Raw genomic sequence first — 25525 nt, 5'->3', positions numbered from 1 at the left:
TTTAGGTTTTTAAAAATCCCGTGGAAACTCTTTGATAACCCGGGATGAAAAGTAGCCTATGTCACTCTCCAGATCTTTAACTATACCCATGCAAAAAATCACATCGATCCGTTGCTCTGTTGCGACGTGATTGGAGGACAAACCAACAAACACACTTTCGAATTTAGCTGCTAAAAAGCTTTACGCAGACGAAGTTACAGGTGATAGCTAGTAGATGTTGTATTTATTATGATTATATAAGTTTATATGACTTCCCTTCTCCATGTAAAATCCACCAACATGCATTTTATGCAACACAACTCTATTAAAATGTAATCAATTTATATGGTAAAAAGCGATGTAGAACCGATTTAGATGCACTTAAGTTTTATAAAGTCTTAGGGGGCGTCCACAAATTACGTGAGATGTTTAAGGGGGGGAGGGGGCCGAGTCAAATCTCATTTAATCTTACGTTGGAGAGAGGGGGGTCTCGGCAAATATCACGCAATTTTTTTTCTGATTGAAACAAAAAAAAATTTTACTAGTTTGGTCCATTTAATCCAGATTGTACTTACATGCTTAAGATTTAATCTTAAGCGTAATCGTTATACGATTAAGATCATTCACTTATTCGTTCGAAAGAAAATAATTTCATTCAAGTATCTAACGCATTTACGCAAGAAACCCACATTTTGAAAAATCTCACGTGAGATTGGGGGATGGGGGAGGGGGTTGAATAAAATCTCACGAAATCTCACCAGGAGGGGAGGGACAGAAGATTCAAAAAATACCTCACTTAATGTATGGATGCCCCTTACAAGTTACACTATTTATATTTTCATGTTTTCTCTCAGCAAAACTTTATAAAACCTTCGTCACTTATCATCATCATGATCAACCCATCGCCGGCTCATGGATCTCCTCTCGGAGTGAGAAGGGTTTTGGCCATAGTCTACCATGCTGGCTATGTGCGGATTGGTTCACACATCTTTGAGAACATAATGGAGAACTCTCAGGCATGCAGGTTTCCTCACGATGTTTTACTTCACCGTTCAAGCAAGTGATCCGAAAAGTTAGAGCTCGGAATCGAACCCCCGACCTCCGATTAGAAGGCGGACGTCCTATCCACTAGGCTATCACAGCTGATTATATTTTTCTAAAATGTCTTTTATTTGAGTAAGCAGTGTTTATTGTTGAAAGTCATCGATCTAAATGACAAGATATGGTCAAGCGAATAAAATTTTTCACGGTTTTGGAACCAAATAAATCAGTGCCACCTGGACCCGTTTGAAATCCAGACGTTACTGAGGTTGCATTGGTGCTAAAGCACTACTGAGTCGGTGCTATTTTGTTTGTTTAATAGCCCTGTCCATGTGAAGTAATATAATATATAAGTCAATGTTTAAAGTTAATGATAAAAACGTCTGCCCTATCACCTCTCTTTGTGCGATGATTGATTGCGGCTTGTTGGCTGTTGGCCACTTGTCGATATCGATGTAATTTTCCAGTGCACAGCAGTGCCAGAGTGAACTAGAGTGAGGGAACTCTCGGTTTGCAAGAAACTCGGCGGTTGCTCTTTTTTGAGTTTATGGCAGTGGAGAGGCCAAGTCCATAATATTAGGATTGTTTTCTTATGAATAATGGTTACTTACCGACTAGTCTATTAAAAGAAATCTCCAAACAGTGAAAAAAATATACCTACCGATATTGCGAATATAAAATCTCGATGCAATTATTTTGCCAAAACTTCGCGAGTTTAATATAGGTTAGGTACCTACTTACTTAAATAAAATATCATTGTTCGTGTCTTCGAATATAATATATTTTGGTAAACTAGTTACCTACCTATTTTGTAGAATTTTAACCGTACACCTCTTTGAATAATATTAATGTTTAAATATAAAGGTACAATTAAAAGAATTAATATTATCTTTTTGTAGTACCTATAATTAAATTCCTTATCGACCATCCGTACCGTGTTACCGTACCTCTAGGTAGGTACTTATACCTACTTATCTACCTATTTTAATTTGTTCAAGAAATATCACCTAAAGTTACTGACATTTTTTTAAAAGAATATTAGCCATATTAAATGACTAATATTCCCCTTTCCTCTCCAATTAAGCGTCAGGCTTGTGCTAGGAGTAGGTACGACAATAGTGCAACGGGCGAGATTTGAACCGTCGACCTTTCGGTTTTCAGTCCACTCCTATACCGGTTGAGCTATTGAGGCTCATAGTTACATTGAACTTGTAACGAAAAAAATCGTTAATTTTGTTCAATTATATTTCATAAATTGTAAAGTTTGTGATACGAAGTAGGTACGCACCAATTATTATCATAAGCGCAGAAGTAAACAAACTCAGTGATAACCCTGCCAAACCAAGTTTATATAAGAAATACCTATAGTATATATTTAATATAGGTAGGTAGTTATATGCCACAAATATACCTAATACAACCACACTACTTCATAATATAATATATTTGTCAAGACAGCACTGAATAAAAACAAAGTATTTTTTGGAAATATATTCCTCGGATTTTTTTGAACATAATATCATTGTTCTGTTCTTCGCAACGTCAACCCCGTTAATTTTTAATAAACGCGGACGGACAGTAAAAAAAAGTATATTTATATGGAAGTATACATGCGTATTAAAAGTTAATAAAACTAAAACCTATCTAACTCAAAGGTCTTTGTAGTGTTGAGTGCAGTGTTGGTCGGTTCGGGAGTTGGAGGAGTTGTAAAAAGGTAACAGACATACACATAATTAAGCATGGAATTGTGTAATCCACGAAAATCCCTGGTGCCTGTTGACCCCAAAACTTAAAAATCCTGAGGAACCCACCATTTCAAAGGGTCCTCAGAAATTTCTCCCGAGCGAAGCCGGGGCGTTCGGCTAGTATAGTACTACCACTTTTAAGGTGATGCAGGACGCTCGACTAAACCTATTTGCTTTTCACTTGACATTGTATGAGAAAGGTGAGAGGCACGATGATTTTCAGCGAAATCAAGGGTTTAGGAAAAGTATTTTTGAGAAAAAACTTCTGAGTTTATGTTTGCAAAGTATAGTTATTTCAACTAATGAATAAATAAACTATGTCTAATGTTAAATTTCTTTAGAATTTTCATACTCCTAATCTTACTTATTTACGCCCAAAGTTGTCATAAATTTAGTGTTAAAATATGAATCTCTTGAGGCTCGTAACTTTAAAATCAATATTATTTTCAATGTTTAATATATCAATAAACCTAGATAATGACGAGATAAATCGACTTAATACTTAGTTTTGAGCGTACAATATCAAATAATGTAGTAATTACCCTCCTACGTTTGTATGAAGAAAGCTCCGTCCTGAGCCCTCTTAAGAGTCACATCGGCAAAACTAAAATAATACACACATAAATAACAGAGACTCGTGCTATTTCGCTCATAATTAGCACGTACAAACATGTCACGTAGGCAACAACCAATAGCGAACAGACACGCGCTATGTTTGATTGATTTTCGCGTCATTCAAAAATAATATCTACTTCTGCGCAGGTACATCGGCGTAACTTATAAAAGTAGCACGGTAGGTACTGAGATATTTTTAATGCCAATTTTCAACTCATTTATTCATATTACCTACCTACTTGCATAGATGACGTGAGCCATACCTAATCTTTACTGATAACTGCATATTTACACAAAAGCCTCGCTGATTTCATACAACCTTGTCTGTGTTTAAATAGCCTCTACAGTCCAGTAACGATCAGTACCTATTTATATCTGAAAACAGAATAATGCAAGGGTGCAAAGTTGTTATTTTGTAGCGTGAGAGTTAAAAAATTGAATCCTGAGCGTAGTGAGGAATTTAAAGGTTCGAGCGCAAGCAATACGCAGTCGTGCGAAACATACAACTTTTCATCTCACTCACAAACTACTAAGCCTAACCAGTACTATTATTTATATTCTGTGGCCTAACACTAGATGTTTGATACAAGAGGCACGAGTTACCCTTTATGTGTCTTGTGACACGCCCTTGACAATTTTTCCAGCTTTTTGTGTTTTTATCAACAATCTCTATCTTTTTTGATCATCATCATCATGATCAAACCATCGCCGGCTTACTACAGAGCACGGGTCTCTCAGAACAACAAGCCATAGTTTTGGCCATAGTCCACCACGCTGGCCATGTGCGGATTGCTAGACTTTGAGAACATTATGCAGAACTCTCAGACATGCAAGTTTCCTCGCGATGTTTTTCTTCACCGTCAAAGCAAGTGATACTAATTAATTACTTAAAACGCACATAACTCCGAAAAGTTGTGTGTTGCGTGCCCGGGATCGAACCCCCGACCTCCGATTAGAAGTGGTTCTAACCTGGCTATCACAGCTTTTTTTAGAAGCCGGACGTCCTTACCTTTTTTATTTGATCATCACAGAAGGTAAAAATTTAATCTATGCACAGAAAAAAATTCGCGTTTATCAGGGGAAATCCTACTTATAGCCTGTACTGGATATTGACGTCAACGTCAAACGATGTGGTTAAGGAAATCACGAGTTAAGTAAAAGGTTAACTATTAACTTGTATGTTCACTTTTTAAAGTTCCTGATTGCGGAAATACTTACTCATTACTCAATAAACCTTCTTCATTATCATCATCCATATTCGCGTGGACTACACAAATTTCAAAGACAAACCCTATTTTACCCCATTAGGGGTTGCCCCCATGCTGTAATCTAGTGGGAACACCGCCGAATATTGATAATCATATTAAATATACTTTTTTAGGGTTCCGTAGCCGAATGGCAAAAAACGGAACCCTTATAGATTTCGTCATGTCTGTCTGTCTGTCCGTCCGTATGTCACAGCCACTTTTTTCCGAAACTATAAGAGCTATAGGTACTATTGAAACTTAGTAATTAGATGTATTCTGTGAACCGCATTAAATTTTTTACACAAAAATAGAAAAAAACAATAAATTTTGGGATTCCCTCATACTTAGAACTGAAACTCAAAAATTGTTTTTTCATCAAACCCATACGTGTGGGGTATTTATGGATAGGTCTTCAAAAATGATATTGAGGTTTCTAACATCATTTTTTTCTAAACTGAATAGCTTGCGCGAGAGATTCTTCCAAAGTGGTAAAATGTGTCGTCGTCCGCTGTAACTTCTAAAATAAGAGAATGATTAAACTAAAAAAAATATATGATGTACATTACCATGCAAACTTCCACCGAAAATTGGTTTGAACGAGATCTAGTATGTAGTTTTTGATTTATTGTGCAAAATGTCGATAAAATACGATTGTAGTACGGAACCCTCAGTGCGCGAGTCTGATTCGCACTTGGCCGGTTTTTATGCTTTAGAATTTGGGGCTAATAATCTATTAATATTTTCAACGCTTGGTGATATAACAATCAAGAACCGTAGAATCGTGAAGATTCGCAAAATGATGTTACAAATCATACGTCTTGTTGTATGTTTTTTTTGTGTGCTGCCTATATCCTTATTAGTCATCGGCTTTTGATAAATTATTCTCTTCTTTTATGATTAGGATTATTTTCTACTTAGTTTCATAATATTATGCTATAATGGTATTTATTATAATAATTACAACAGATATGAACTACATTTAATTATTTTGTAATTTCAACAGTTAAAGTACTTACCTACTTATATGAAATCATATTAATTTACGCAAATTAAGCAAGTAGGTTTAGAGTATTTTCGTTGAGACATTTTGATCGCTTCTTTTACTCTCTGGGCAGGTTTCCGCACTTGAACGTTTCCGTCTGTTGTATTTTGATTTTTGACTGTCCGTGACCCGTGGCCCGTGTAGAGTCTGTATATTTACCAGAAAATTCGTTAAAATGTTTCTTTCGCGCATTGAAAACAAAAATGGCATATTAACCAAAAATTGGCAGTTCTGAGTTACAACTATCATCTGTTCTGCAAGAAAAAACACGTCTTTTGTTTTCTTGTCACTTATATTATTACCTATAAATCCACTTTTTCCTGAATAAAAATAGTTTGACTTTTTGTAAAAAAAAGACCAAATTTTAAAACAAATAAGTAGGTATGCATATTATCATGATCCATACAAAATTAGCTTTTGCAAAATATACTTCAAAAATCTCAATTTTATAAAATATAATATATTATTAACCTACGTAACATTTAACGCCACGACTAAATTTATAGTGGTGCTTTAATAAAAATAAATAATGATACCAACTTCTAGTATGAAAATCCATATAATTTAAACACATTGTACGAAGATTCAAAAGATACTAATCTTTTTTTTTGCTAAAGATGAAGATAAGTAATAAATCTTTAATATTTTTGCGCTTTTAGCCTGAATGAGATATAAAAACCTGTCAGGGCAGCGTCGAGTGCGGTACAGAGTCCAAGGCTTCATCGGTTTTTTTTCACATACGTGCACTTCGCGTCTACTTGTTAATTACAAGTACACTAGCTCATCTCCGCGACTTCGTCCGCGTGGTGTGATGGTACGATGATCGTCTTTGCTTCTATCTATGATCGGCTATATAGAGAGGAAATTCAACAAAATAGCTAGGCTGAACTTAGGGACACTGTTTGCATTTGGAATCACATGTTATCTCACGTGTGGCAAATTTAATTTGCCAGGCACATTGCGTTGGGCAGACACATGGACATCTCGACCTTCTACCAGGTTTTCGCGAGTTTGCTCATGAAACTTATTCCAATTGATTCTACTATTTTGAGTCATTCGACTTCTCGAAATGTCCCTTGAGGAGGGGGATCAGCTAGTTTAACACGACCTGGTAGTGAGGAAGATCAGAGGTGTTTTATGGGTGACCATCTCAGTGGACTACACAAATTTTCACCCCCTTCAAAAGTCATTTCTTGGCGCAATGCAAACATATTGCAATCCGTCCGCAGTGCAATTCAAAATGCTGCAAACGTTTATGGGCGGCGGTAATCACTCAACATCAGGTGACCCACCTGCAGAAAAAATAAGATAACATTTTGGGAAAACTTTGGGTACCTACCTATAGCATCGTTAGTTTGAAAAGAAGGAACGTGTTACTTATTTGGTTCGAAGTGATGCAAATTACCTCTGATGTTCTAACATTCGATCTGTCTTAAAACCTTATGCTTGGCTATACCTTATAATTTAAATTTATTTCCGTATGTAGCTCATCAGTTTTAATAGATTTTTTTTTGTGTAAAATGCCGGTAATTTTGGATTTTTAACACTCCGATGTTAAAGTGCAAATTACATTTACTTAGTATTAATTTTTTGCTCGTCTCTTTGTTTTGTGATAGATCAGCAAAAAATATTATCCGGCGTCATCATGGAATATTAGCGTGAATGATATTATACAATACATGTAAAATACAGGGTGTAACAAGAAAGCTAACATTAAACGAAGACAGGTAATAGTACTGATATGATACCACGAAAAATACGCGAAAAAAATAAAAATAAACCTACATTTTGTAAAAGTTCACGAAATATTGCGAAAAAAACATCTCACCGACGCGTCAACGAACGTTGCGTAAGTAGGCCACTCGGAGTCAATACCACGTCTTAGGTGGGACATTGACCCGAGTTTTACACTCTACACATTGCAGGTTAAATAATACTAAATCACTAAAACTACAAAATGAGACAAAAGGTTATTGGTATTAGATTGTGTTTAGGTAGTATAAAAAAGTTTTTGTTAGCGTTCAGTAGGGCGATTGTCTAAAACCTGCATCAATCATTATTACTATCTCAATTGTTCTGATTGGCTGAATTTGTGCGATTCTTGTTGCAACAATGCATTGTGGCCAATAGTGAGCGAGCATTAACCATTCAGAGATGATTGCGATCGTGACATTGTAGCTGTCAAACAACCGCGGTAGAGCCACTGGTTACACCCCTTTTGGTTCATTGTATATAATGATTGCTAAGATTTTTATAAATAGTGAACAGGCCGGTCGTGATTTCCGCAGTACAAGTACGCTTATACGAGATTTTATGTCTAACCAAAACGCAACGTTGATAGTATTCGAATATCGAAAACTATCAACGTTTTGCGTGATTGGCGTAGATTTCTACGTCGATCTACTAGGTCTATTTTGTAAAATCTGCATCAATCATTATATACAATGAACCAAAAGCTTAATTTGCTGTAATCCGCTGAAACAGGTTGAATCTATATGATTTAAACACACAAATCCTAAAACACACTCGATGCACGTTTCCTCAGGAGATGTAGACCTTACAACGCACAAAGTGTACAACATACTATACAACATCAATCATTATTACAATCTCAATTGTTGTGATTAGATGAATTTGTGCGATTCTTGTTGCAACTGTGCATTGTAGCCAATAGTGAGCGAGCGTCAACCAAACGACATTTTGATGATTGCGAGCGTGACATTGTAGCTATTATTCTACCGCAATCGAGCAAAAGTTTTTTTTTTTAGTTTTTACGAGTATATTATACACTTGCATAATATAAATTATTCAATTCTGTTACCCTTAATATTATTTTCTTATCTTGAACACATTTATGTTTGCTTTTGCTGTTCTAAATCAGAGAATCTTAATAAAGCGATTAAGTAATACGGAAATCATAACGGAATCCGTCAAAGTTATGTTCTGCGGTTACCAACTAACAGACAACAATGGTTCTTGTCTGTTACATAAGTGCGTGATAATTAATATGAGATGTGAGAAAGTGACAATTTCATACGTAAGCTGATGATGCGCTTTTTTGGAACTAAGTAGACTTGGTACAGATTTCGACTGTCAGATGCCAATTCTCACACACACACACACACACACACACACACACACACACACACACACACACACACACACACACACACCATCATCCACATCATCAACCCAATGCCGGCTCACTACTAAGAAAAACGGATGGGCAAACAGATACATATTAACACACACATGAGTCATGACACACAAACAACTGCAGACAACAGACACAAACTGCTTTCGCGTTTATAACATTACTAGCTGATGCCCGCGACTTCGTCGATTTACATTTTCAAAATCCGGCGGGAACTCTTTGATTTTCCGGGATAAAAGTTGCCTAAGTGGTAATCCAGGGTATAATCTATCTCCAATCCAAATTTCATTCAAATCCGTTCAGCCGTTTTTGCGTGATTGAGTAACAAACATCCAAACATCCACATTTTCACATTTATAGTATTAAGTAGGATCGGTATGGATTTCTTCGAAAAAACGCACTTTGTACGTTTCATGGTAATATTGTTTGGCGGCATTACCACATAATAATTATAAGGTCAAAGCTAGGTTATTTTCTTGATCTTCTTTTAAGTATCTACTTTAGTTCCATTTCATAATAATTATGATAAAAAAATTATTTCTACTAATATATATATTATATTTAAAATAATAAGTACCTAAGTTCTAACATATATTTTAATGAACATTTTTGCGCAACAATATTTATCTTGCTTTCGCACCTATATCATAACTACTAAAGACTAAACTAAAGTACTTATAGATAGGTACCTACTTCGCTCCCGCACCTCTTGCTTGACTGTTGGCATAACGCCTCACTTATCTGTTATTTGTTTACGTTTATTGTTATTTCTGTCATTGTACATAACGATTGTAATTATTTCAAAATGGTTACTTTATTTGAAGGTTACGGAGCTGTGTTTTTTAACATATATTTTTTCTTCTATTTTTGTATAAATATTTTCTTAACGGATGTCTACGTCATATTAAAAAGCTAAATGCATGCATGTCTTTCAGCCCGATCTGTCCAGTAGTTTGCAGTGTGCGTTGATAAATCAGTCAGTCAGTCAGTCAGATTTTCCTTTTATATATTTAAGAAGAATAGTACTGCTATAAGTCCCGCAAATTGCTATTGCGCTGGAACCATTTCTCATTAACATCGAAATGACATCATTTTCACGTCATTTGACGTATATTTAAGTAAAAATATACCATCAGCTCGAAACTTCGGTCTAGTGCTGACGTCACTAAAATGGCGGCCACGCGCATTAGCAATTTGCGGGATTTATAGTACGATCGATTGGCTGTACTAACCAATGGGCGATAAACGTCTTTTTATTAGTTTCAGTCGATCTACAAAGATTTTTATAAAAATATTTACCGATTGCAAACTTTTATTGGAAAACTAGCTGACACGCCCTGGCTTCGCTCGGTGGAGTTTAGAAAATTGAGGGAAGGTTGAATTATTTTTTTCTCTCCGTAAGAACCATCCCTGTACTTCAAGGAATATTATAAAAAAAGAATTAGCGAAATCGATTCAGCGAGATTTGCGATGAGCAACACATTTAGTGATTCATTTTTATATTATATAAGATATCAATAATTGCGAAGTAAATATCTCACACCCGGCTTTACTCACGTGTTTCGTCGACGATATTTATGTATGATGGAAATCACTCATTCACTCGTTTAAACGCTAAAATTGCGAAGTAATCAATTTAATAATTACTTGAAGATGGAAACAAATAAACTATTAATAAACTTAAACTAAACTAACTATTGGTTTGGCACGTGGCGATGGCAAGAGACCTGATGGTATGACGCTCGTACCGTGGAAGATGGGCAGGTCGCTTGTTTGGGATGCAACTTGTGTAGACACTTTAGCTGCATCCCACATTCAGGCGACCTCCTCTATGGCGGGTGCAGCGGCCATCAGCGCCGAACAGGCCAAAAGGCGCAAATATGAAAACCTCGATGGGAGCTTCGTATTCGTGCCTTTTGGTGTGGAGACCTTGGGGCCGTGGGGCCCGGGGGCTCGAGCTCTTTTTGAAGAAATTGCGAAAAGAGTTATCGAGTCAACCGGGGACCCGAGAGCTGGCAGCTACCTTGGCCAAAGAATTAGTTTGGCCATCCAAAGGGGTAATGCTGCCAGCATCTTGGGTACAATGCCTCGCTGCGGTGGTCTCGATGAGGTTTTAGATTTAATTTAATTTATTTTAGTTTTAATTTAATAGTGGGGCCGATTCTCTTGTACACAATTTCTAAACTAAACTAAATTAACACGTCTAAATCTAGTGCTATCCTTTTCCGCAAGCAACATTATGACAGGGATAGCAATAGATTTAGACGTGTCATTTTAGTTTAGTTTAGAGATTGTGTACAAGAGAATTGGCCCCAATGTTTTCTTTTTTTTTAGATTTAAGTTTATTAATAGTTTATTTGTTTACATCTTCAAGTAATCAATTGAAAATAATATTTTTATTATTATAGTAGATAATTATAGTTAGTTACCTATTTCACACACCTGTTTCACAGTTAAAGAAAACCCCGTTTCCCCCGAGCAAGGTTAGCTGTAAAAGGAAATCGGGGCCCGTCTGATTCACTTTCGCTTGAAGTGCGGTAACATACTGCACCTACCAGCATCCCACCACATGGGCACATCCATGTTATGTAAGCGTTACTTGTAACCCTAGGCTATGTACAGTGTATGTACCTGCTTGTACTGTCGTTTTCATATGGACAAGTTCGTGAAGTATGGCTTTTGCTTTCTAACGTCTTTCTTTGCGGCATAACATTAAACATATTATAGTGCATTCAAAATAAGCTGGCGTGTTTCCACTTGAATTATTTGGGCCATGGTGGCTTTGGGAGATAACAGCTAATAAAGGTGTAAAAAATCTTACCCTTTAAAAAAAGTTTAAGGGTGTTGCCACGACAATAAGTGTCGGGTAATGCATGACGTGATTTCTAATACTATTCCGAAGAAAATACGCAGAGAAACTTTCAGCTTTTATAAAATAACGAAGGTCTGGTACGCGCTGGCTCTTAGTCCATTAGATGTATCACGCTTAAATTACATACGACAGATAGACAGACTTTCGCATTTATAATATTAAATAAGGATTAGTTAAATATCTAGTTGGAGGGGAATGACTTTGGTAATTGGTGGATAATAAATAAGTCATGGCTAAACCTAGATTATCTACACCTTAGCCAATTATGAAAAGATTTATTTTTCATAAATCGTCTCAGACAGGAAGGTCATGAATAAGTATTTTTCTTTAAAAATAATAAATAAGTAGATATATCGCTTAAAATTTAACTCCTCATGCGCCATTTTAACTTTTTGTGTCAGATTTCATGTCAAAAATACGATTTTAGTCATGTTTTGAAGGTGAACTGTACTTTTGACATGACAGTTGACCTATAGAGTTAAAATGGCGCGTGAGGAGTCATTTTATACGGACTATATTATCTACTAAATAGGTATATAAAAGGAAAAGGCGACTGACTGACTGATCTATCAACGCACAGCTTAAACTACTGGATGGATCGGGCTTAAATTTGGCATGCAGATAGCTACTATGACGTAGGCATCCGCTAAGAAAGGATTTTTGAAAATTCAACCCCTAAGGGGGTGAAATAGGGGTTTGAAATTTGTGTTGTCCACGCGGACGAAGTCGCCAGCATAAGCTAGTGTTAAATATTAGGCTATAGGTGACGTGAAATCAAAAAGTTATAGGCGATTCATATAGGCTACCTAGCGTCAAATGTTGGAACATTTGACGCCTGCCAGTGACGTCGAAGCCTCGACGTTTTGTTACAAGTTCTCTAACTGTCGTGAACTATTGTGGGGGGGTCTTCCAACGTCTTCTACGCCAAGTTAAAATGAACCGTTAAGTTAAGACGATCATTTTCAATCGTCAATCAATATATTAAGTCCTTAGTTTTTAAAAAACTTTGTTTCTCGTGTCTAAATTCTAAATTCTAAATTCAAAATAAATTATTCTTATTCTTATTCTTTATTCTAAAATCAGACCACGGATCGTATGAGCTATTAAGTGAAAGGTAAATACTTACTTATTTACTCGTAAAAAGGAGAACTACTACAAATCTAATGACAGCCTATTACGGTACCGCGCACATTCGTTACTAAATCCTTCGGAATGCAATATATGAATAAATAATAGTCCGAAAGCTGGTGGTGATTTGTTCACAGTAATTTCTCCAGGGATAAACAAATAAAATTTTATACTTATTCTACTCCCTCTACAACCTTTCACACAGCCAAGGGTCACTGGTAGAGATCTCTCATAGAGATAAGTGCTTCCCTGTCCACTTTTACTTTCTTTTTATTGTAAATGTTTCTGGTACAAATAAAAAAAAACTAAGGATACCAAAAGTAAAATAGAATCAAACTATCTATGTGTTTTGAGGATTACCATAATATTATAATGTTAAGACCAATTATTATTAATTTTAAGGACTAGCGACACGCCACGGCTTCGCAAGAGCGCATTTTTTAAGGATTATCAAAAAAATCATTCATGCAAACCTTGTCGAGTTGTATTCAAGTATGATCTTTCATATCTGCGGCAATTAATTTTTTATTTATATCAGAAGTTGCATTCCCTCACATTTCATACGAAATCTTGAGAGTGCATTTCAACAACTATGTATTCAAAAAATCATTTTTAAAAAAACTATGTATTTAAGTTCCATTGAGTATAACCCTCAGCTTCAAGCAGAGACGTTTCTAATAGTTTAATGTCTATCATCTCGTGAAATATTAAGAAATATTAAGAATTATTTGAAAAAAAAAATCGCTTTAAATAGTTGTTTCGACTGGTTAAAGACTCGTCGTAATTAACCAACTTGTTATGAACACGGAACCACGGATATATTAAGCTAAGTATGTACTTCCTATAGTATGTATCATGTACAAGCTATGATAACCTAGTGGTTAGGACATCCGCCTTCTAATCGGAGGTCGGGGGTTCGATTCCGGGCACGCACCTTTACTTTTTCGGAGTTATGTGCGTTTTAAATAGTTAAATATCACTTGCTTTAACGGTGAAAGAAAACATCGTGAGGGAACCTGCATGCCTGAGAGTTCTCCATAATGTTCTCAAAGGTGTGTGAAGTCTACCAATCCGCACATGGCCAGCGTGGTAGACTATGTCCAAAACCCTTCTCACTCTGAGAGGAGACCCGTTCTCTGTAGTGAGCTGGTGATGAGTTGATCATGATGATGATGATGTACATCCGTTGTTATAAGCGACGAAAAGAGTCGTGCACTAGCTCCTAGACTATAATTTTCCGCGCATCGACGGAAACGGGGACGCGTGTGTACTACGAATGTGTGATTCGGCGCCGATTTGTATTTTGTATGCGACCACCGGATGACCTCAGGAGGCAACGCCAATGAGGCCGAGGCATAACGCGTTTATCCGAATGCCGTTCATGAGAAGTATAGGGTACACTTCTCTTAAATAGGTACGGTATTTGTAAAAAATAAATTATTGAAATAGAGGTTCTTTCAAAATATGTAAAATCCACGTCATTTGTTAGTTTTAAATGTAATAATAGTAGTGTAGAAAGTCGATTCTGGGCCACCCCGGGGGGTCCGCGAAAAAAAATTGTCCCGCCCACAAAAAAAGACCACCACCATTGGCTCTGGATGTTCGCCGTTTTTAGACCATTGGCTCAAACCTAACCTAACCTAACCTAACCTAACATATATCGATCGGGTCGTTAGCGGGAAACTAAAAGGGCAATTGGAATCTCCTACCACTCATCTAGTGAATGATTGCGTGCGAGGCTGTAGGTACCTGCTACCTACGCTAGCTCTAACAATGAGTACCGTACGCGTCAAAATAACTTCGGAATGTCCAAGGCGTCACTTTCTCATTTTTTCATCGGGGGTACGTACCTGCTCCGGCGCCAGGGGGTTTTAACAATGCCCCCCGCCCCTTATCCCCTCACCCGTCGATCCATGCATTTCTACAATTTTGTCCTTAACCGACTTTAAAAAAGGAGGTATTTTTCTGTATGTATGACTGTATTTTCATAAAATGTTTAAATACGAGTTTATCATGTTATCACCATATTGGATGACTGATATTGTTTATAATGAATAAGTAAATTAGAATTTGATAGCAATGCATTTCGTAGAAACTTAACCCAAGCTTTTATGATAATGTGTTCTCTTGCAAAAATATGTGAGATGCTCTCTCGTGTCAGTTTAAAATATATTTATTATCTCATTAACAAAAAATTAACAAAATTCACGATCGATCGTGTCGTTGATTTTTTTAGTTAGTCCACTCAATCTGTTTTTATCGCCCATTAACTTTAGGTAGATGCAAAAACTGATATCGCATGCAGGTGTTTCAGAGCATGTACATTCGTGTTTGTTTCGAAGATTTATAATCCCATTAAGAAGGACTAACAAAAAATTAACCCAAGCTTTTATGATAATGTGTTCTCTTAGTAGATACAAAAAAATATGACACATGCAGCTGCATGAAAACATGTTGACTCTTGCCTAAAAAGATGTGTGTATAAAAACGCACCATTGTAATTTTGTGTCACAAGTTTACTCGGTGCCAGATCGTTAGGATCAAATATCAGTGCTATAAGTCTTAAATATAAATCACCCGTCTAGAGCGATTGTGTTGTGAATCTACATATTTCCATCCATCATGACGGTAAGTTTGCAATTTTAGCGGTAACTAGGATCTTTTATAAACTTTTATAAATTTAAGTAAATATTATAATTAGTTTTTGTAATTCTATTAGTTAAAGTATCACCTTAATCTTATGCACTATTACCTTTTTATTTCAGGACTCACAGGAAGAATTCACTTACAAGCATTACTACTATCCACTCAATGTGCCAGATGATCAAGATGCGAGTGATTCCACATTAAATAATAAAAAGACTGCTTCAAAAAGGAGCAAACCAACGGAGCAAAACAATATAGATGTATTTTTCGAAAAACCAAAGAAAAAGAGGAGAACTACTATTTCGTCATCGGTAGCTCAAGCGACTGATGGAGGTCTATCCTATATCTCATCCAATGATGGTGATGGTGTCAGTGCAAGTCATCTCATCAAAATAGATATCTATGACATGAAGAATCTGGAAGGGGTTTTACCTATTGATTACTGGAAATATGCAGATTTACGATTAAAGTACTACGTGAAATCAGACGCTGATAAATTTTATCACAGCACGCGAGATATTATTTACAACATAACAAAGCAGATCGCAGGAAGACATGATTGTAAAAAATATTTTATCGACAGAGATAACAAGCAATAACTACTAATACTAGTACTTATAAAGTATGGTTTAGCTAGCTTAGGATCATAATGATCGGTGCATACACATGCGTTTTTTCTGATAACTGCCTAAGCCGAGTCCCCCCACTCTTCGCCGATACAACAAAGTATAAAAGTGTTTTGCTTCGAAATACGAACTTCATATTTCATTACACTATGTCCAACTACACGATGTCGCCTCAACTTTGTGAACTGAACGAGACCATTTATGACGAAGAAATGGTTACAATATGTGAAGAAGTAGAAAATACAGTAAATTTGGAAGAGATAGAAGATGAAAATTGGTATTCGCAATTAGATAGAAGTCCATCACCATCACCAAGTCTCTACAGCCCTGTTGACTTCGTTGGGAAGGAAGATGCACTATTTGGGATACGAGGCCCCGCAACAGATGATGAAGAAACTATGCAAGATTCGCTCCATTCGCTCTCATCACAGTGTACACTTAAGTTATAGTTATGGGTACTTTAAGATTCATTTTTAATAAAAATGTTATGTAAGATTTTCATGCAAATAAAACTATAATTTTTCAAACCATTCTTTTTTATTTCATTTCTCTAAAAATAAAGTCTTAAACATATATTGTAACAGTTGATCATTATACAAAGTATTATCTGAAAATACATTAAGAAATTGTGACATTGAGATGTCGTTATATTTAAAATATATATAAACTAAACAATACATTCCACAAAATGAGCTGAAATAGTTTTGCAGTACTTTGTTGTTATGAATCCACTTCTTACAGTTGGTTTTTAGAAACATTTCATGATAATCCATTGGTTTTCGACCAAACGAGTCAAAATATTCACCGACACCATTAGTACCCACGTATATCGCTACCCAGTGAGATCCAGGTTTTGTATCGGGGTCTAAATTGGATATTAAATAAGCTGGTGGTGTTAAATATATCGGTATCTTATTAGCTGCAAATACATTGAAGTGAATATTTGCATCAATTTTTTTTAAATAGTTTTCTATCTCTTTGGTATCCATTGAAACTTTAATTATAAATAAATTAAAATGTAAAATAATCTTCTTTACTGAATGGGTGGTTAAGAAATGACTAAAAAAGTAAATATCTCCATTTATATTAATTCTTAACTGTTGTAGTCTAAACTAACGTCTCGATTTTTATTAATTTCAATTACGTTATCAAACTCTGCGTATACTATGCAATTAACAGTTGTGGTTAGAGCTTTTTCGAATCGAACTTCAAATCTTACACTACCCCGTTTAATAAGGTTCCAGTGGGAGTTTGAATTAGCAGATAAATCAGGAGTTAAATCAAACGCAAACAGACAATATCCATTTTTATACTCTTCCTTAGAGACATCATTTCCATCATTCAAAAAATGAATTCCTGTTCCCGAGAATAAAGTATGGTATGCACTCGTGAACATATCATTATCAAAAGACGGTGTTAATGTTTTTGATGGTATCGATTGGCCATCAACATATAAACCGAACAGATTAAGTCCGTGATTACCAAAATTAAAAGGATTTGTATTTAGAGTTCCATTGAAAGCAGAGTTTCCCACGAAACCAACAATACATCTTTTGGGAATTTGTCCTAAAAATACATTATCAAGCATTTTTCCTTGGATTCCTGAGGGTATCGTTAACACTTTAACTTCGGCACGGGTGACAGGATATTTAGCGGTTGTAGTAGCTAATACTTTCTCATGTGCAATTAATACACTCGGATTGATCCGAACTTTACGCATTATAAGGCTAGCACTAGATATATGCACTTTGAATTTACCATCTGCAGAGGAACACATAAGATTGAAAGTATCTTTAGAACGTACTAGTTTTAGACGCATTTCAACACCGTTGATTAAAAACTTATCTTGATTAAAAATATCAGCGTGTATGTGTCCAATCATTTCAATAGTTTTACTTTCCTTTGCTAATTCTTCTCTTTTTGCGTATCCCTGATTTGAAGCATCACATGAATCCATTTTCGAGGTGGTATCTTTATACCATAGACCACAAGTGAGATGAGATTTCTTGGCAGCTGTACCATAATTAAGCAATGTCTCGATGTAGGCTCGATACCCATAAGTGTTGTTTGGAGGTGATACGAGCTTTTGATTTAAATATATGTCAACCTGACTAAAAAGTGAGTGTAACCAATTGTTAACTGGAGCAACATTAGCCGTCTCCGCAATGTTAGTTGCATCAGTATTCTGAACTTTAGCTTTTATGTGAAGTAGGGTATGAGATAAATCAATGTAATCATCTCCATTTCCTGGTACTAAGAACTCAATGGGTCCATCATCGGTCAATGATGAAATGGGGTTGTAATGAATCCACTGACCCCCCTCAATACTTGTTTGAGTCGATGGTAGAGCAAACAAATCCAACTCAGATTTTACGCATTCACAGGAGTTATGATGTAAAAATGACATTTTTTAAAATTTTAACTTTTATGAAAAATATCCTGAATATTACTCTGTTTAATTTTCTTAGTACCTTTCCGTTTGAGAGTTTTTTTAGAAGTGGTACGTTTCCTCTTTTGTCGCCTAATTTTATAGCCTGATCCTCTCATTATTGAATCAATTTTTTTATCAGCTTTTTGTTTTAGATTCGAAGTTGCTGTTTTTAAACGTGATCTGATAGATTCATCCATTGGCTGCACATTTAACATATCGGACAATAGGCCCACACCAGCATTTAAAGCTTCTTTACCCACAACTTTAGCGCCATTTTTCAAAAGTGGAAGAACAGATCTAAATAATCCACCCAAAAAACTGCCAATACCATGACCTCGCTGATAAGGTGCTCCCTTATAAATTGCACCTACGCCTGTACCAGCTTGATGAGAATAATAATGTAAATATGGGCACGGCATTTTACATGCACGTTCACTTGATTCTCTTAAAATGTAGTTTAATACACGTTGTCCCAAACTGGAATGGTACTTTCCGACCTGTACTCGTTCTTATATCTATTTCTATTACATCGAACTCTCTGCGCATGACAGGTACGTAATGAGGTGGTGAAAAAATATGCATTTTGTTTGCCCCGTATATATAGACTGTAGGATCTAGTGGTACGATTCTGAGAAGAGGGGCCATCACATCTCCAACAATTTGTGGTTCTATTATATCACAATAAATGAACAATTGAGATGGCAATCCTAATTTTAAATTATAAGGATATGTTCCAGTTTTATGCTGAATTAGATTCGTATTTGGTTCAAAACCCAGTTGTAAACATAACTTGGTTGATAACTTAAGTACATCAATTAAGTTATCCTCACATAATATTGATACTTTATTATTTATTTCATCATAATTAAACATTATTTCAACATCAGTATTTTTATTTAATTCAGCTACAATATGAGCAATGCAGTCATAGTTCATGGCAGGAATACGGTTTCTATAGTGTACTAATGATTTAATACCGTCCTCGGGTATCATAATCCATTTTGATGTAAAAATAACATTTTCATTTTCTCGAACCGTATACATAGTGCAAGGATATTGAATTTCAACAACTCCAACGTACCATTCTCCTTCCAAAATAAGCGCTTTTGGTAATTTTGTTGAGAACATGGTCGTTGTGTTTTCCGGGAAGTATTCCATTGAACTATTACTAAGCAAAGTTAAATAAAAATTTTCTTCCATCATCCTATCTGATTAAGACTGGATTCTAAAATCCAACTGTTAAATTTATCAGGATAACCTTTCCACTTGACAAGTAATTGTTTTCTGTTACCTGAGTAGCGAGAGCGTACTATTTTATCAATTTTATATCGAGTGGTGGGGTTATATGTAATTTTTTGCAATTCATCCTCGTAAAACGTTCCTACAATAGACTCATCTTGAAGATCTTTGAGGGTATAGACAACCTTAGACATGCTTTTTTTTATGCCGGATATAATAAATATTTCATCACTCCAATTTGTTTCATACCCTTTTTGAAAAATGTGTTTATATTTTGTTATCCTTACATAATCACCAATTGAAAACTTAGTTTGCTGTCTAACACTTATTTTATTGTTGAGATTTCCATATAAATTGTTCCAAACTTTCATGATGTTATTAAAGTTAACTTCAAATGGACACATTTTGATGCTCGAATGAAAGCTATGGTTATAGGAATAGAGTAAATCTTGTAAAACGTTAATATAAGTATAGGTATTTTTATGTGTAAAATAACGCCACATTTTAGTTTTTAATGTCCTTTGAAATCTCTCAACTATACTAGCTTTAATATCTGGGTTGTTGGTTGTGTAATAATTAATATTTTTACTTTTAAAGTATTGTCTAACATCTTTTGATACAAATTCAGTTCCTTTATCAGATTGTAAGTGGGTGGGAGTTGCTTTAGCTTCAGTAAATATGCTTTCAAATGCCCGTTTTATACTTTCTGAATTCTTCTTTTTAAGTGCTCTAGCGAAAGCGTATTTACTAAAAACATCAATAACACACAGAATATAATTAAAACCTTCATTATATTGAGAATAAGTACGCATATCACTTAAATCTGCTTGCCAAAGTTCATTAAAGTTAGATAATATGTATTTGTTTCTTGGGAATTTTCGATGCACAGGCTTGTGTAACGTATAAGTTTCCTGGGCTTGCAACCACTCTTTAACTTGTTTCCTATCCATTTTACCTTTTAATGCTCTGGCTAATTTATCTATGCTACTGTAACCAGCTGGGTTCGAAACATCATAATAGATGTCTTTAATGTCTAGTATGGATTCCATCTTTCCCAAATGTCGTGTTTCTTTCTTAATGCGTATGATGTTAAAGTTTCACGACTCTTTTCATCATCTGAGGAACTATGTCTTCTAAATTTTAGCGATTTATCATTAATTTTTTCAAAAGCTTGAGAATTACCGATACAAGCCGATGGAACTCCAATATTTTTTAGAGTTTCAATAAATTTTCCCCATCCAGCAGGTTTGGGGCGTTTTAATGGTCTTAGTGTGTAATTCACTAGATCAACTATATTACTGCCATCTACAATCTCATTATCTATGACTATTAATCCATCATTTTTCCAGTTAATTTTGTCTTTATTGTTTAGGAGAGTGTTCAACAATATATCACCTTTTTTTCTATACGTTTTTGGTATGAGTTTGCTTATATAAGTGGTGGTATATAAAATATTAATTGATGAATCACGTACGTGCTTATCATCCTCAGAGTCCTCATTAACTGCGAAATCATTATCTTTACTTTCCTTTTTAAGGAAGTCAGTACAATGTTTTTGTCCATCCTCTACTGTCACCGGTAGTATTAATGGTTTCCTCTCTTCCCCGGTAAAATGGAGATATCTTTGCAAAATTTGCATATATAACAACCATTTTTCACGGTCATCCATTTTATTTTTTAATATATTTTTCATTTCTTTGTCTAATCGGGATAAAGAATCTTCATGTATAGTATCTCTTGATTTCAAGCGTTCAATAGCCTCTGGTTCAATAAGAATCATTTTCTTTGTGTACTCCATTTTTTATACTAAATTGAACAATCCATTCAAAACAGCCCCCAATATAATCGGTAGAAATGCTCCTCCTTGCTGAATGATAATGCGTTTTCTTAATTTACCTTTTCCTTTCTTAATTAATTTTCTTAATATAGTTTTGTGTTTTTTCAGCTTAGACTTCTCACTATCCTTCAAGGGTACTTTACCATTTAATATATTAAAAATGCACTCACTAATGCAATCAATTTCTTCGTCCTTGCAAACTTTTAATAAGGCTGTACGAAATTTAGGTTTAAGTGTGAGTAAAGCCTTTAATAAATCTTTATGAGTTTTCACACGTCCAAACATTATAATTACTATTATCAATGAATTTTAATATTTAAATCACATTTGTAGAAAAAAAGCAATTTAGTTTTACGATACTTATGATGGGTTTTCTTGCTTCTTTATACTTTGGGGTATTGTCCTTAAAAATTTCTTTGATATATTCACATACACAATTAATTTCCTCCTTTTTAAGAGAACGAAGTAAAATTTTACGATATTTTGGTTTAAATGTTTGTAATGCACTCAGCTTTTTTATATCTGACGTTGTGTTACCTTCAACCATTATTTGTTACTAACAAGAATCGGGTGATGCTCACCATATTTAAACCCCTTTTTGGGGACATATACTACACATTCATTAGTAACGGGGTCTATTTTGCTTTTAAAACGACATGAATCACTTGTATTTTGTTTCAAGTCAATCATTAAATAACCAAAAGGTTCATTAGTAGCATCTTTATAGGCTTCCTCAATAAATTTTGCATTGTCTGGAAACACTTGACGAGCTAAATGACGAATCTGTGTACGGTCTCGTGGATTTTTGAAGTAAATAATGTAACTTGTGTTCAGTGAAATATCTCGTTGTCCTCTACCTTGATGAAATAGATTTTGTGTAATGTAAAATACACTTAAATTTCGGTGATGGCTACCTTTAGTAAAAATATCGACAACGCGACCATCTGACTCTCTCATAAGATCATCAATTATAACTAACCGAGGATGTTTTCCATCAAACATGCTCATTTCAGGAATTCCCTGGATATATGTCACATTTTCTAGATTATAAAGAGGTTGCATTTCATCATAGCACCATAAAATTTGGTCAAACCGTATGTTACATAAATCATTACAGTGCTTCAGGAAATTTGTAACAAAATTTGATTTACCACAGCCACTTGGGCCTGCTACTATAGCAGTAAATGGATGGAGAAAATGAAACATCGTAAATAAATGCGTGTGACTTTAATTAAGGCAGATAAGGAAATGAATAAAAAAATAACATATTATTTCTTTTAAGGATCAATTAAAACAATTTTATTTTCCTTTGTATATTATTATCTTAAATATAATAATATTATCTTAGCTCTACTTACTATGTCGAACTATTGCTAAAATTAATCTTAAATATATTTTCTTAGTTCTATTTATTAACTATACATTTTTATAATTATAACTAGTTATACATTTCAATACGTATCTACATATTATATACGTAGAAGTTCTTTTGCTAAAGAAAACGTGTTCTACACACAAAAATAGCATCGATAAACCTCACTGTTCATTATTATTTAATGTATTTATTTTGTAATGCCCCCAAGCTAAAGTGTCAGTGGAGTTGTTGATTAAAAACCGTTTTGTGTCTGAATGTGATAACGATATTTTATTATTTTTTTGGGTGAAAACAACATGCTTTATAGATCTAAATCTATACATTTCACATATTTCATTTTTTTGCTCAAATAAGACTGTTTTGTAATTCTCCATTTTAAATTTTTTTGTTACTGATTTGTTTACTCCTTTTGCTCTAGCAATGAATTTTTTTTGTGTATTAAAAGCGTATACTTTTGATCTCAATCCAACAAATTCTGTCAAAATCACACCATTGTTTTCATCTTTAAAAAGACCAATTTTCTTTTTATTTATTCGGGGGAAATTAAATGCATTATCAGGGGGATAATCTGAAGTATCAAAGTATTTATTTAAATCAGGTTTAATATCCTCATAAAAATTATCAGTGAAAATGTGATAAATGAAGCTGTCAGTATCAGTATATAACATTTTACAATTTGGACCATATTTGTTTTTCATATATTTGTAATGAAAATCATACATAAGCGTTTTGGAAATATCCAAAATACATAAACCTAAATAGATGGGTTTGTCATATAACACTTTAGTTTTTTTAAGTTGAATTGCAACAAAACTTTCAGAGAATATTGAAAGACTATGAAATTCAGGTCTCGCGATAAGTTTCTGTGCACCAGCGACTTTTCCTTTATCTTCCCAATGTGTACATAATTTAACATCTACTCGTTTTTCAACATTTTCCATTGTTTTCCCGAAAATGGAATTATTCATTAACTTATAGAAATCTTTTTCAAAATCAGAATGTGCAGATGTACGTAACTGGGTATTCAAATCAATATATTTTTGTAACCAAGGGCTTTGATTGAATTTTAAAATCCGATGGACTTTCCCTAGCTTTAAGCCCATTTCTAAACATTGTTTTAAATTTCTATAATGAATAACATACTTAGTTTTATGAAATAGGTTCGGCACTAATTTCAAATTTTTACTCCCTCCTACGAGTATATTCTCTGGACATAGTGGAAAATCGGTATGTAAGTCGTGTAAAATTTGTGGATATTCTAAATCTACTTCAAGAATATAGCCTACGTCAGAATCAATTGGTACATTAAAATTAGTGTCACAATTTACCCATTCAAAACCACCTGTAGGAAGGTATTGAGACATAGCCCATCCATATAAATTATTCGCGTCTAAGTACATGAGATAAGATGATTGAATTTTCTCATCAAAATTCTCCATAAACTTATTATTTGCTTGCGCATAACGGTTACTGCATTGCGAAACACCGCCACGTATACCTGATTTTATGAATGCAATTTTATCGTAATCTGTAAGCAGATCCAACGTTACTTGTGTATACTTTAACATTGCGTCCCAACTAAGACCTGGCGCTGTATAATATTGAGCAGGATCTAAATCGTAAGTTTTAATACATACGTTTCTAAAGTTTTCAAAAATATCCGTTAAAAGGAGAACATCTGTTTTGAGATATAAATCAGAGTAATCACTCATATTACGACATTTAAAATGATTCCAGACATCACTGGCATGTTTATAATCCTCATTTGAAATAGAACTGTTTGTAAGTGTGTTGAAAAAATTATCTTGAGTGGGGAGTGATGTCAACTTTAAGGATTCAAATGATGACATATACTCATATGGATACACACCTTTGCGTTTTAAATAAAGAAGATCCTTTTCATTCTGAAAATTTCTGCGCAATTCAATGAATTCATCATCATTCAAATTATTTGTTAAGGATTCTAAACTATACGATAAAAATTTAAAAGAATCAATAAATCTCAATTCAATTTGGTTTTCATCGATTTTTAACATTTTTGAAAACGAAATGTATCGTTCCTTATTTTGAGGTATGACCTTTACCACCCCTTCTGAAAAGTTTAACGCGTGTACAATGAAATGAGCATCATAGTTACTAAGGTTATGCAGAATTACAGGGATAAATCGAGGCGTGACAAATTTTTTGCTGCAACTTTTATGGCAGACACCTGTGAAAACGCCAGTGTACTTATTATAATCTATTTTATAAGCTGAATCTAGTTTTTTATTACATATATAGCATATAGTTGCTCTATTTATTTTTTCATTAATATCCTCTGAGAGGGGAAGTGGATTGATTTCAATTAAATATTCGTTATAAATGCGGTTGACGTCGTCATTTAGGTGTTCCATAAAAACTTTTGAACAGTCACTACCCGTATACGTTTTGTATTTAGATAGACTATCATTGAATGTGCATTTGATATAGTACCCAAAACTATATACTTCATGCTTTTGAAAATTTGTTGTATATGAGGTAGATGGATCATTATCACATCCTTGTATAG

At 34.6% G+C, this 25525-nt stretch overlaps 2 protein-coding genes across 8 annotated transcripts in view; both read left to right on the top strand.

Annotated features, from left to right (window-relative positions):
• Positions 1–25525, top strand: part of M7BP (Myosin-7a binding protein) — a 148291-nt gene that overhangs the window by 91216 nt on the left and 31550 nt on the right. The gene's annotated exons all lie outside the window — the stretch shown is intronic.
• LOC138404418 (uncharacterized) lies at positions 14400–16996 on the top strand. Its single transcript, XM_069508277.1, has 2 exons — positions 14400–15451; positions 15589–16996. Exons 1-2 carry the CDS (start codon positions 15446–15448, stop codon positions 16066–16068), a joined length of 486 nt encoding a protein of 161 aa, XP_069364378.1. The 5' UTR covers positions 14400–15445; the 3' UTR covers positions 16069–16996.

The sequence above is a fragment of the Maniola hyperantus genome, chromosome 2, assembly GCF_902806685.2.
Source record: "Maniola hyperantus chromosome 2, iAphHyp1.2, whole genome shotgun sequence".
NCBI classification, from domain to species: domain Eukaryota; kingdom Metazoa; phylum Arthropoda; class Insecta; order Lepidoptera; family Nymphalidae; genus Maniola; species Maniola hyperantus.
Note: the sequence above shows the minus strand (reverse complement) of the source record. Positions and strands in the feature narration are given on the sequence as shown.